General features: G+C 30.7%; 1 protein-coding gene across 1 annotated transcript; it reads right to left on the bottom strand.

Moving 5' to 3' along the window:
- Positions 1-6183: 6183 nt before the first annotated feature.
- On the bottom strand, positions 6184-8242 carry LOC105122257 (profilin). Its single transcript, XM_011021257.1, has 4 exons — positions 7982-8242; positions 7711-7848; positions 6495-6637; positions 6184-6386 (listed from the first exon to the last, which is right to left on the bottom strand). The coding sequence occupies exons 1-3, from the start codon at positions 8102-8104 to the stop codon at positions 6503-6505; spliced, it is 396 nt and encodes a 131-aa protein (XP_011019559.1). The 5' UTR covers positions 8105-8242; the 3' UTR covers positions 6184-6386; positions 6495-6502.
- Between the last annotated feature and the right edge of the window lie 5286 nt (positions 8243-13528).

Below are 13528 nucleotides of genomic sequence, written 5' to 3'. Positions count from 1 at the left end.
ATCTGGCAAAGCGCTCCCAGGGTTAAACGTAATCAAATCCTAAATAACTTGGAGCTTTAGACCACCTGATAGAAAAGCCCAAGTACCCATCTTCAATGATGTCCAAGACCTTAGCATTCCACGACTGTCCAGTAGAAGTGAGCACCCTAAAAGGTACTAGGTTACGTAATCATTGCCTGTTTGATAACTGACACGACTAAAAGTTAGAGGTTCCACTAATGGTATATCAAACAAGTATAGTATAAACTCTTATTATTGAATTGGAAACCACACACAAAGGAGGTTCCAATCAGATTATATATTGTTAACATGATTACATTAGTCATCTTATTCAATTAATGCTAATACTTGTAAATCTCGTCAAGCATTCATGATTATAACTTATGTTAACAACAAATCAAGTTCCTTTCATAGCTCAGGTGTCGGTTATACCATACATTATGGGCTATGAAAGTGCCAAGCATTTGTTGTACCAAGTGTTATATAACATAAATCAAGATTAGTCATTTAACAAGCAAAGTATTAAAGAGTGAACAAGATAGCAAATATAAAACATGTTAGTATCAAACATTAAAGTCCATATTAAGTTTACATTATACTTATTCTTACACCATTAGTGTAACCTTTTCACCTTGACATAATTAACTTAGCTAGACATAATGAAAGAAAGCAAAATAGATAAACAAAATAAGAACATAAAAGTTAACTAAGTAAAGGAAAGGAAATGAAAGGCATAAACTTAATATTAATGAAAACAAAGCATAAAAAATACAAAGAGAGAAAGGAAGAGCATGATCTTGATCTGGAAATCAAGATGCCTAAATGCATGGCAAATGCCTCCTTTTATAGGCCAAAAATGGGAACTATTGATTTGATGACTAATTGATAAGTGGGTGACCAACTTTTGACTTGGTGACAATCCTTATCTTCTCTTGTCTGCCCAAAACGTCATTGATAACGTCAAAATTGGAGCCAGTTGTAAACATGAAAGTTGTAGGCAATTGTCTCAGCTTTCTTGTGTAAAAACTTCAGCTCATTTGGACTTCTAGAACTCCAGATATGGCCAAAATACCGAACAGTGCTCGGGCTGGAAGACAGATTCGGGCTTCTTTGTTGTTGCTACAATTTGGACTTGATAATGGCCTTTTTAGATCTTGGGCTCCATATGAAAGTTGTAGGCCTATGTCTTACCTTTCCATCCATATAAATTGGACCTAAATCTGAGATCTGTAGCTCCAGATATGACCCAATTACCGAACAGTGTTCCGGTTTGGATTGCACCGACATCTCTTCTCTAAGTTTGACCATCTCTTTATCCATGCAATTTAAGTTCTTCAAGTCATCAATCAATCCTTTCATTTATGTGATAGACCTGCATTAAAAATAGATATTTACCATAAATTATAGGTATCTTATATTATTAGATACATTCTTATAAAACATATTTTAGTTAAGGAGTTATTGATACTTCAAGTGCAAAATGATGATATAAAACCATGATAAAAATGCACTTTTAAGTACTAATCAACAACCAATAATTTAACCACAAAAAAGTAGTGGTCTCATCACCAATACTAGAGACAAACTTCCCTCTACATCAATCTATGTTGAGAAAAATCTTTCTTTGTGACTATGAGGACACTAAAGGAGACCTGACATGCCAGAACGTTCTACCTCTAACTAAAACACTATTGACCCATCTTGACCAAACTGATTATCTATCTGAAAGCAGTCATCAGACATGTTTGAGAATAACTACTATATTCTAAGTTTAAGCTCTTTTTTTTAATTCCTAGGTCACTCTATTTAAAGGTATAACAAACATAGGCCTAGGCCATCTTAGCTCCTGAGTAGGAGAGAGAAAAGCCTTTTAAAAGGAAGATAACTAAAATACCTTCAATCCTCTTAATAATAAAGCAAGTGATAATAAATAAAAAGGACCAATAAACATAGATAGAGAAGAGAACTGATTTAATTAGTTGAAGACCCATTATAAGTAAGAGAAGCAAAGATCATCAATAAAAAAACAAGTGAGTAATAGTATTATGTTGGCATTGCCAATGATAACAAAACCTAGGGTTCTGTGAGGCATCTGTAATAATGTTTTATAAATCTTCCATAGCTAGAACAAACAAATAAGGAGACAAAAGATCACCATGATGAAAACCCCTAGAAAATAGGAAGAAATCACGACTCTCTCCATTCATAGCCATAGAGAAATGAGTCATAGACATGCATACCTCAATCCATCCAATCATGACATCAGGTACTCCAATAAAATGTTTGTCTGTTTGTTTTTGCGTTTCAAAAGCGCTTTTGAAAAACTTTGAATTTTTTTTATTTTATATTCATTTTGAATTAATATATTTTTAATGTTTTCAAATCATTTTGATATGCTGATGTCAAAAATGATTTTTAAGAAATAAATCATTGGCATGCATTTTAGCACAAAAAGTTATTTGAAAAGCAACCGCAACCACTCTGCCAAACTTGTAAGGATAAAATCCTAACTAACCATATCAAAATCTTTCATAATGTCTATTTTCAAAGCACATCTAGTCACAAAACTAGTGGAGTGATAGTTATGTATTAACTTTTGAGTTAATAGGATAGCATTAGATATTTGCCTTCACGGAACAAAAGCAATCTAAGTAGGTCGAATAACATCCAAAAAAATCCCCTTTAATCTATTCATAATGACTTTAGATATGTATTTGTACATCATCTCACAACATCAGATAGGTCTAAAGTTATTCATAGTGGTTGGAGTTTCAGCCTTTAAGACAAAGGCAATCCTAGTAACATTAATACATATAAGCAAAGTAGAAGAATAAAAAAAAACCTCACAACAGCAATGAAGTCTTCATCAATAATGTTCCAACTTGTCTTAAAAAATAAAAATATATAATTATCTAGTCTAGGAGTTTTATCATCCAGGATGGAAAATAAAAATTCTTTTGATCTTATCATTAGAGATGCATGACTCTAGTTATGAGAAATCTTGCCAGATAAGTATTAGGAGGCATCTTCTATAGTGATTGTCAAGCGTGTAGAAAGTAACCCCTGAAAGTAGCGTATTGCAAACTAACCCAAACCCTATTGATCTTGAACCGGGATTTTATCACATCAATCAACCAATGGATCATGTTCCTCACATGTTTATATAGTGGAGATCAATGGAAGAATTTGGTGTTTTTGTCTTCCAAGTTTAACCACTAAATCTGAGACCTCTACTTGTATAGAACTTCTCCTTACTCAACTGGAAAAACTCATTTGCAAGCTTTTTTCTGCTCATTGATACTTATCAATACGAGGAGAATAGTCAAGTAAAAACACTGTTACAATCCATTTAGTTTTTGCCTCAATTATACGACTAGTTATGTGACTAGTGTATTGGTGGTGCAAAGACTTTAACTTAGGCTTTAGCAGTCCAAATCTCTTAGTAAACATGTACATAGGGTTACCATTCATAGAAAGTTGGCATATATTTGCAACTAAAACAAAAAAATCATCTATATCAACCTATTGATTCAGGAACTTAAATGATGTTTTAACCTTAAGTAGAGGATTAGTGAATTGAATAACCATAACACTGTGATTTGTGTAGTCTCTATGAAGGAATTCAGAACAAATAGTTGGCCAAGTAGATAGCCAGCATATGTTACCAAAAACCAATATAACTTCTCAAGAATAGTACTTTTATCATGTTGACTATTGTGCCAAGTGTATGTCAAACCTGAATAAGGAACTCTAACCAATTTTATAGCTTGAATGTGACTACTAAAATCATCAAGGTGGTTATACAAAGTCAGATCACCCTTCATTTATCAGAAAAGCTCGTCATATCCCTAAAATCTCCCAAAACTAGGCTCGGTGTAGATTGAAAGTCAATAGCATGCAAACCCAAGTAATCTTATAAGTCCAGACGTCCTAAAGGTGAATTGAAGTTATAAACAACAGTAACCACAAAGGAGCACTCATCATCAAAACTAGTTACCTCATATATTAACCACTAATGAAATGAATGCAAAAAAGCAACATTATATATCATTGGATCTCATCGAACTAGAATATGATAATTAAAAGTAACCAAGACATTAGAAAAAAACTATCATGATGAAGGATTTATAGCTACCTCAACCCTTAATATGGTTAGATGCAATCTTAGTTTCTAGATGGCTACTAAATTGAGATTATGTTATTTAATCCAAGTCTTTATAAGTTTATATTTTGGTGGGCCATTAAGACATTTAATATTCCAACTTCTTATATTAAACATGGACATAGAAAAAGTAAATCACAACAAATAAAAAAATATTAGAGGGCTTTAAGCCATTTTTGCATTTTTTTTCCTACTTTATCTAGTTTCATAACTGGGAGGATCACATTTATTTGTCTCACTTAGTTGAGGAAGTGACAATATAGAGATTGCAAAACTCTTTATTAGTGAAGTCAATAGGTGTTGCTCCCTTTTAAAAAGTAATATATCATTATCTAAGTCAGCTTCTGACCCCTCATCATCAATAATCATTGTCCTCTCAGCACCAGAAGGTTTGATTGTTTTTGCAGTAGCTTGCAGTTCTAATCAATCAATCAATTCCTCTGAAGTTTGAACTAGTTGATCGCTTTCAAGGATAATAGCTCTTAGGACCTCTGTTGTGTTCAACCGATCATGAATTTCCCCCCAAACATTCATGGGCTTTTTTTTATAACCGAGTTAGCATTATTTTCACTTTTGAAACAGAAGATCAAGAAACATTATTATGTCATCATGACACTCTAAAGGCCATAATTCTTTCATACTTACAATGCAACAAAATTGGTTGTATGAGAAGACATCTTATAACTTGGGAAGAATCCCACTAAGCATCGGTTTTATTTGGATGCACTCCCATCATTAATATTATCTAGAATATCCAAAATGGTGTCAATCTCTTCTCGTAGAAAAGAGGTTATCTTGTCTGGGGTTGAGTTGGGGGTGGTTGTGTTTTTGTGGGTCGTGGTGGTGTTTTGTGTGGGGGTAATTTGGTTTTTTATGGGGTTATTTAAGGTTAGTGTTGGTGTTCGATGTGGTTGGTGAGTGATTTTGCTTGTGGTTATGGTGTTTGTTGAGGTGTTAAAGGGTTTAAATGGTTATAGTTGGGTTTGTAGCAAGTTGTGTGGTGAACTGGTTAATCATTTTCTAGTGAATCGATCAAACAATTTCTCAATGATTGTATTAATGTTTGAGCAATAACTTCAAAATAGCAGTACATGCAATAAAGATAAAAATAACTAAAATCCAATGGTCGTCTGATTTAAGATAAGCAAGTATAGTATAATATTTCAAAGAACTAGAATGATTCAATGATCGCTTAATTCAAGATAAGCAGGTATAGTATAACATATTAAAAAACTAAAATGATTCAATGGTTAAATCAAATACAATTTACAAAGAGATGATCAAATCTAAAAATTAACTAGAAAACTGACCGGAGGTACTTAGAGATATAAAATTATTTTAAAAAATGTAAGAATCTGATCTCTATTGTTTAGACTCGTATGTTTAAAAATAGGATCCCTGAACACTACTTTCATTGACATTGATCAGTACTGGTATGTTTAAAAATGTCATACTGCAGTAGAAAACATTATTTTCTAGCCATTGAACATCAGGCATGTTTGGATCAACTCTTTTCATTCCATGGGATTTAACTTCGAGGTGAAATGATTTTTCATTTTTTTAGCATAATTGATTTACCTCCTCCCTACCCCTTCGTCAAGGGATTGTGGGAATGCAAAATATTTCTCCACCAACAGTGCCAATACTGTAGTCGTTTAAAATGATGGTATTTGTTCAGATCTAGAGGCTGCAACTGCAAGCATCCCTGGTTTAAAAAAGATCTACCAGGGACGCGTAAAGGTGATTTCGAAAATACCTAAATGGTAAAGTGGGTTCCTGTCTCTATGTCTAGCATTTCCAAATCATCATGTATCAATCAATCAAATACATTATGTTAAAAGTAATTTCAAAAAAATATTATTTTAATATTTTTTTTTATTAAAAAAAGACAATTTAAATCACTACCACGTGATGACAGGTGCGCGAGGAGTAACCACGGTGGCAAGGTGCGCTATATTTATTTATTTGAAAGGAAATGAGAGGAGTAAAGAGATGCTAAAATTAAAAATCAAGAAATACAAGTCTAACAAAAAACTTCAATCTCAAATCCATTAAACCCCTTGTAGGTGCACTATAAATCAACACACTTCCATTCAGAAGTTTGATATTAAGAATACAAATATTTCATACAAGAGAAGCCCTGACTGTCACTTCGGAGAGCGCAGAACGACTTCAACCTCACACTTGGACCCCGGCAAATCTTCAACTTTAAACACGAGGGCAACTGCAAGAAATTCCAACTTCGTGTGGGTTCATGCAAGCCTCCAAACCTAAAATCAACTTCCCAGAGAAAGAAAGGGGATAACAGAGATAAAAGAATCAAACCACATACCTAGATGACTAAAGACCCTGGTCATATAGATAATCACCAAGCCTCTCCACAATCATGTTGCATTGACCGGGAGCTAGAGGCTCGTCATACACACCAATGACAAGTGCCTGATTGGTCTTCTTGATGGTGACACCGCCGGAACCCTGATAAAAATAACGTCAATTCAATGGAAACACATAAAAGGAGAGACAAATAAAGAAAGATCATAGTAAATAAAGGCTGAACGCGGTGTACCATGCCAGAAGAACTGTAATGTTAGTCTTTCCTTTTCTTTAAGTTTATGTACAAAACAACCGGGCTAATGCGCATTCCACAAATTCAAAATTAAGATTCAAGTTCAGTAATGAGTCTCTACAATAAATATTTGGCAAGCCCCTAGCTTTCAAACATTTAAAGCCATCTTTTCATTCAAACATCTTAGCAGCAAGCTAGGAAATGCACAACAACAAAAGCCAAATTTGCATTTCAAATCCACATCCAGGAATTACTCCATTCTTCCTTTGTTCCATCCCCAAAAACACCAATGACAGCGACTTTAGATAACCAACCGATCATTACATTTCAAAATCCAGCTTAATACTAGCTGTTAATTAAACCATTGCCAACTTGTACATAGCAAATCTAAATCAATAAGAAAGCAGCTTTTAAAGCAAATAAAACACAAAACTTCTTTCAGTTTGATATGCCAAGTAATAGGTGCTAACATCCGAGTCTCAAAAGTATTAAATAAGCAGTCAAATTTGGAGAAAGTTTGATCTTTACGAAAATTTTAGTCCATGTGCTTGTTTATTAGCACTGCAACGACTGCAGATGCAGATTGACAATAGGAAGAGCTATCAGATTAGGGCGATCTTTGAGAGATTAGCTGTTGGTAGTTGTCGTCAGTTAAACATTGTAATAATTAAACAAATTAAAATTTCAAAATTGTCATATCATCACCATTACTATACCCATGCATTGAATGCCGTTGGATATTTGATCCAAAAAGTTGTGAAAAAAAAGACTTGGAATTCAAATTATCCAGTTATCACAACATTTAACTACCAACAACTAATCCCTTGCAAATGCCCTAACAGCACCCGTTAATCAGACCCTTACAATGTGATAATTGTCAATGCATGAAGATAATAATTATTATTAGTTAAGATTGGTAAAAGAAGATTCAAGGTTTCAAAATTAGCAATCCAATTACTGAATAAAAAAAGGGAGTCATCACCTTCTTTCCTCGAATAACAGCTCCAGCTTCGCCCTGGATCACCATGTACTTAGTGCCACCAAGGAACAATCCCGTTGGTGCAAGAGATCCAGGTTCATCAAAATCTTTCATAATCGCAGCCACTTCTTCTGTAGTAAACTGCAAAAATTTATTTAATCATTGAATAGCTGTAACAAATCAGGCATGCAAGATGAAGCAAACGACATGTCGAGCAACAAACCAATCCGATCTGAACCAGATCGGAGAAATTAAGAACTGGATGAAATAAAACCTGAGGGAAGGTAGCGCTTTGAGCCCAGACGCTACCGTCATGGCCGATGATAGCAGCGGAAGTGAGGGTATTTCCGTCAATATCGCACATCAAGTGCTCATCAACGTACTGCTGCCACGACATTGTTTCTGGCTTTTGCGGTGGTGGTGCCGCTGTTTTGATTGATATGACAAGTTTCTAGTAGTTATGGGCTGAGGGATAGGATGCGTGAAGAGGAAGAGAAGGGGAGAGAGGGATATAGGGTAGAGAGATGAATGAAAGTGGGCTAAAAAAAGAAGGTTGCGTTGGAACTACGCTGACGACAGCAAACGCGATTACCCACCGTGGATTATTTTATGATGCGGTGTCCCCCTTCTCTAATTATTAGCTTCTTAATTAATTGAGTTTCATTTCATTCCTATATTTATTTTTAAAAAAATAAATAAAATAGAGTGGTGAAGATATTTTCAAATTAGTTAATATTATATATTGTTCACCCGTGTTACGTTACGGGTCGAATCAAATTATCTTTAATGTCAGGAAAAAAACGTCCAATTATTTCTAACATTTTCATGAGAGAAAGATTTTAAATTATTTAGGTTGTTAATATGATATGATTAACTTGATGGATCTAGAAACAATTTAAATAAATTAGTAAAAATTTAATTTAATTTATAAAAATTTAAGATAATATCTTTTTAAAAAATATTGAAATAGTAAGATATTAGATTGATTCGAGTCAATTTCGATTAACTAGTCAAATCAGCAATTCAAATTATAAAATCATAATAACCCCATATAAAATAAATTATAAAGTTTAATTATCAATCAATTTAATATTAAAAAATAAAAAATAATAAAAACAGATGACTTAGGTTAACCCGCCAAACTTATGACTTAAGTCATGAGATCGGGATAATCTTATAGAAAGTAAATAAAAAAATAACTCGGGTCAACTCAAATTAATCTACCAAACTCGTGATCAAGATCATAAACAATCTTATAAAAAATAAATCAAAATAAATTATAAAACCCAGATCCCAATAAAATTACTATTAGAGGTTGAAAATAAAAAAAAAAACAATCTAAAAATAGAACACAATAAAATAATTTGGGTTTATCCAAGTTAATCAGCAAAACACGTGATCAAAAAAAATATTTGACATAAAAAAGAAATATCCAAGCATTTCTAACATTTTTTTCTAGAAGAATATTTTAAATCGTGTGTAGGTTTACTTGATATGACATAATTAATTTGATGCATTAAAAAAAACCTAAAAAATCAATAAAACACAGCTTGATTCATAAAAATTCAACATAACATTTTTAAAAATTTGTAATATTGAAACGGCAAGTTATTGGATGTATTTGGTTCAACTTGAGTTAATTAAACAAATTCATAATCCAGATCATAAGATCATGAAAACATATAAAGTAAATCAAAATAAATTATAAAACTCAATTACCAATCAACCCAATATTAAAGATTGAGATTGAAAAAAAATAACAAAAAAATAACTTGGGTTAACTTGCTAAACATATGACTCAGGTCATGAGATCAAGATAACCTTATAAAAAGTAAGCAAAAAAAATTACCTAAATCAGCCTAAATTAACATGTTAAATTCACGGCCAAGATCATGAGATTGTGTTATACTTATAAAAAATAAATCAAAATAAATTATGAAACCTAATTTTTAATAAACTCATTGCTAAATGCTGGAAACAAAAATCAATATAAAAATAGGACACAATAAAACAATATGAATCTACTCGAGTTAACTCACAAAACATTGATCAAAGTTATAAAATCGGGATAACCTCGTAAAAATCAAACTAAAATAAATTACAAAGCTTGATTCATAATCAATCCAATGCTGAAAGGTAAAATAAAAAAATATCAATTAAAAAAGATAAAAAAAACTTGAGTTAATTGGGTTAATTTGTTAAACTTACGACTTGAGTTATGACCGCAAGATAACCTCATAAAAAAACAAATCAATCAATTAAAAAAGATAAAAAAAACTTGAGTTAATTGGGTTAATTTGTTAAACTTACGACTTGAGTTATGACCGCAAGATAACCTCGTAAAAAAACAAATCAAAATAAATCATGAAGGATAATTCTTGATCCATTAAATTTTGAATGATGAAATTAAACAATAAAAATTTATCAATTAAAAAAACTCAAGTCAACACACCAAATTCATGATACTAATTATCAAACTGAGCTAACCAAATAAAAAATAAATCACAATAAATTATGAAATTTTATACCCAACAAATTAAATATCAACATATAAAATTAAAAAAATAAATATAAATTAAAAAAATTATCAAAATCAATAATATTTTTTGAGGCGGTGAATAATAAAATCACTACCTATTTTAGTCTATGCCTTAATAATACTGGATTAATAATTTTACGAAAAGCTTAATAGCTCACATCCATCTCCCAATGTAGGTAGCAACGCTGAGAATTAAATTATTCTTTTTATTAATATACTTTTTAAGAATGAGAAAGCAATTATTCAATCCCAGCCAGAGTCCATATACATCGAGTGTGACAAAGTCTTGACTAGCATTTAAGTTCAAGTTATATTCTTCTAATCTTCGAGAGTATTGATTAACTTTAGAATTTGATGGTGATCATAATTGGCCCTGCATTTGATCATGATAATACCCTGTAATCTTCATCTTTTGAGGAAGTCATTGGTTGAAAATGTTACCATGTCATATTTTAATACCCAAAAAAAAAAATCCATTTTTTTTTAATTTTAAATAATTAGCTTGTTAATTTCAAAATTTCCCTTAGCTCCTATTCAGGAGTTGTAATTTTATAATGGGGAATTTAGGGTTGTCCTCGTGATTAAGGAGTTTTATTTTTATTTTTTGTCAATTTTTTGAGACATCATCTAAGAAAAAAATATTAATTTTTTATAAAAGTATTAGATTTTAATCAACTGAGGACGCTCTCTTGAAATCATCTGGATAAAGATTTAATATCGGTCAACGTGGAAGCTTGCTCAACAATGTTTTTATCATAAAAAAATCTTAAAATATTATCCTATCCGGTCTAATACCAATTTATACGTGTATTATATATTGTCATGGATAATGATCGTCCATAGTATCGAAATTTAGAAATTATATATAAAAAAGAGGGAGGTTGAATTTTAAAAGCGGGAGAAAAGACAACTAGGTTAGAGACTTCGATGGTGACAACAATGTTATTTTTTGGTATTTGCATGGAGTAGATAATGAGGAACCAACAGTTTTCTGGATACCGAGATTAGGTAGAAAACTAGTCCAAGTGACTGTGCTTTATTGCAGGCTAGACCAGAATTCGATTTAATCATAAAATAAAATGGACACTGTTAAGTTTTTAGCTGACGATGAAAAATTCAAAATACGCAGTGAAAGCTTGATTATTGTGTTCAACAAAATTGGTTGAAAATTATATACATAAAAAAAATTAATAACAAATAAAGATTAGACCGAACGATAAGTGATGAGTGTAGATATATAAAGAAACATGATATTCAATGTGGCATGCTATTCGTCATATTTATTTTATTATTTGTGAATTTTTTTTTTTAAAAAAATAAAAATAAAATTCAAAATAAAATAATTTACTAATATGGTTCGTGTGCTTTTTATTTGTTCATCTTTACCTCGTATCATGAGTTACTAGATGATCTGGTTTCCAAACTCAATTATATTGGACTTGTTTCAACATGTGTCATTTAATTAAAGGACTCGTTTGTGACCTGACTATCTTATTTAAAACCATACTCGGCTAAAAACAACAAGGATATTGTCATTTCAACCCTTGTCTAACTTAATTGGACTTGAACATGAAACAATAAAATATTAATAAAAAAATATAAAAAAAAATGAATTTAAGAAGAGTAGCAAAAACACATTCTCAAATTGAATCAACCCCTATCAGTTTGATCTAACATATTAAATGAGTGGATGGGATCATAGCATAAATATAATGAACTAGCCTGGTATAGCTAGATATCTCTTTAATTTTTCTTCATTTTTTTTTTTAGTTAGATTTTTATTAAGCTCAGATGAAATACAATTTGGGACCAAACTATAGAATCACAAAACAACCTGACACAAAAATAAAAAATATAAGATCCATCACGGAACTAGGGGCTAAAAGAAAAGGAAAAAAAATTTCCTCCCCTTTCTTTATCCTCCTTTTAGTCTTTATTGGCTCCAAAAGTATAAAGTTTGAGATCAAACTAAAAGGTTATTAAAACACTAAAGATTAAATACAAAAAATTAATAATTATCAAATAATTAGGGATTGGGTTAAAAAACAAACATTTGATAAGGAGGGATTAAAAAAAACCAAAAATTGCATACATCAAACGCGTGAGGTAGTCATTTATTAATGCTACCATTGTATATAGTTTTTACAGGAAACCCATTCACACGTGTTACATCATGGGTCATTTTTTTCCGTATACAAAAATTATATTTAAGCATTGTTAAAATACTTTTTTTTTTAAATAATCATAAATTTAAAATATAATACATGCTAAATAATTCTTTTAGAAACAATTGAAATGAAAGAACACCGACAAATATCCTTTCAAAATATTGAGATGCTGAATTAATAAATTAACCCAGATCAATCAAATTTATAATTAAATTTACATGATCATGATAATTCTATAAAAAAATTAAAATAAATTATAAAATTTATTTTTAATTAAATGATAAAAAAGAAGATTACTAAAAAAAATATTTAATTAAAAATAAGATAAAATCTTGATGATCTTAGATTAATCTGTCAAGTTTATAATTTATAGACTATATTATATTCAAATAATTTATATAAATAAGATTATTTTTATTTAATTAAATGCAGTGAGATATTTTTTTTGTATCAAATAACAATTTTTCTTTAAAAAAAAAGATAGGGACGTGGGACTGAAATAAAAGAAGCATGCTTAATTACTTTTTAAGTTAAATAAGAAAAGGATTCATTTACATATCAAAGGATGATTTTTTTGGACTAAAAAAGCATTAAAAAAAACAAATAGGTTAGCCGCATGAAACTCGTATAACAAAAGCATGCTTAATTTTTTTTAGTTAAATAATATAAATATTTATTAAAAAAATAAATGAGGAAAAGGTCCTTTAAATAAAAAAAGAAAGATTTTTTTTTAATATTCAAAGAAAAAAAATACATCAAATAACAATAAAATAAAATAAAAATGACAGGTGCATGGCTCTACTAGCTAATGCCTAAGGCGCCTAGGCCTCAGGCCCTCAACAGAAAAGAATCCACATGTGTGGGAGATCTAGCCTAGGCTCACACATATGGGCATAATATTTTTATTATTATTGGATGATTGATACGATGTTCACCCACAATGTTGCCGAAAAAACAGGCAAAGTATATTTTATATTTAAAAATCAATTTTCAACTATTTTTTTAATAAAAAATTTAAAAAACAATTTAATAACTTATTTGTACCTTTTTATACCCTTAAATAACTTAAAAACTAATCTAAAAATAAAAAATTAACTTCAAATCTAAATTTTTT

This window comes from Populus euphratica, unplaced genomic scaffold (genome assembly GCF_000495115.2).
Source record: "Populus euphratica unplaced genomic scaffold, PopEup_1.0 scaffold19.1, whole genome shotgun sequence".
Lineage (NCBI taxonomy): Eukaryota > Viridiplantae > Streptophyta > Magnoliopsida > Malpighiales > Salicaceae > Populus > Populus euphratica.
Note: the sequence above shows the minus strand (reverse complement) of the source record. Positions and strands in the feature narration are given on the sequence as shown.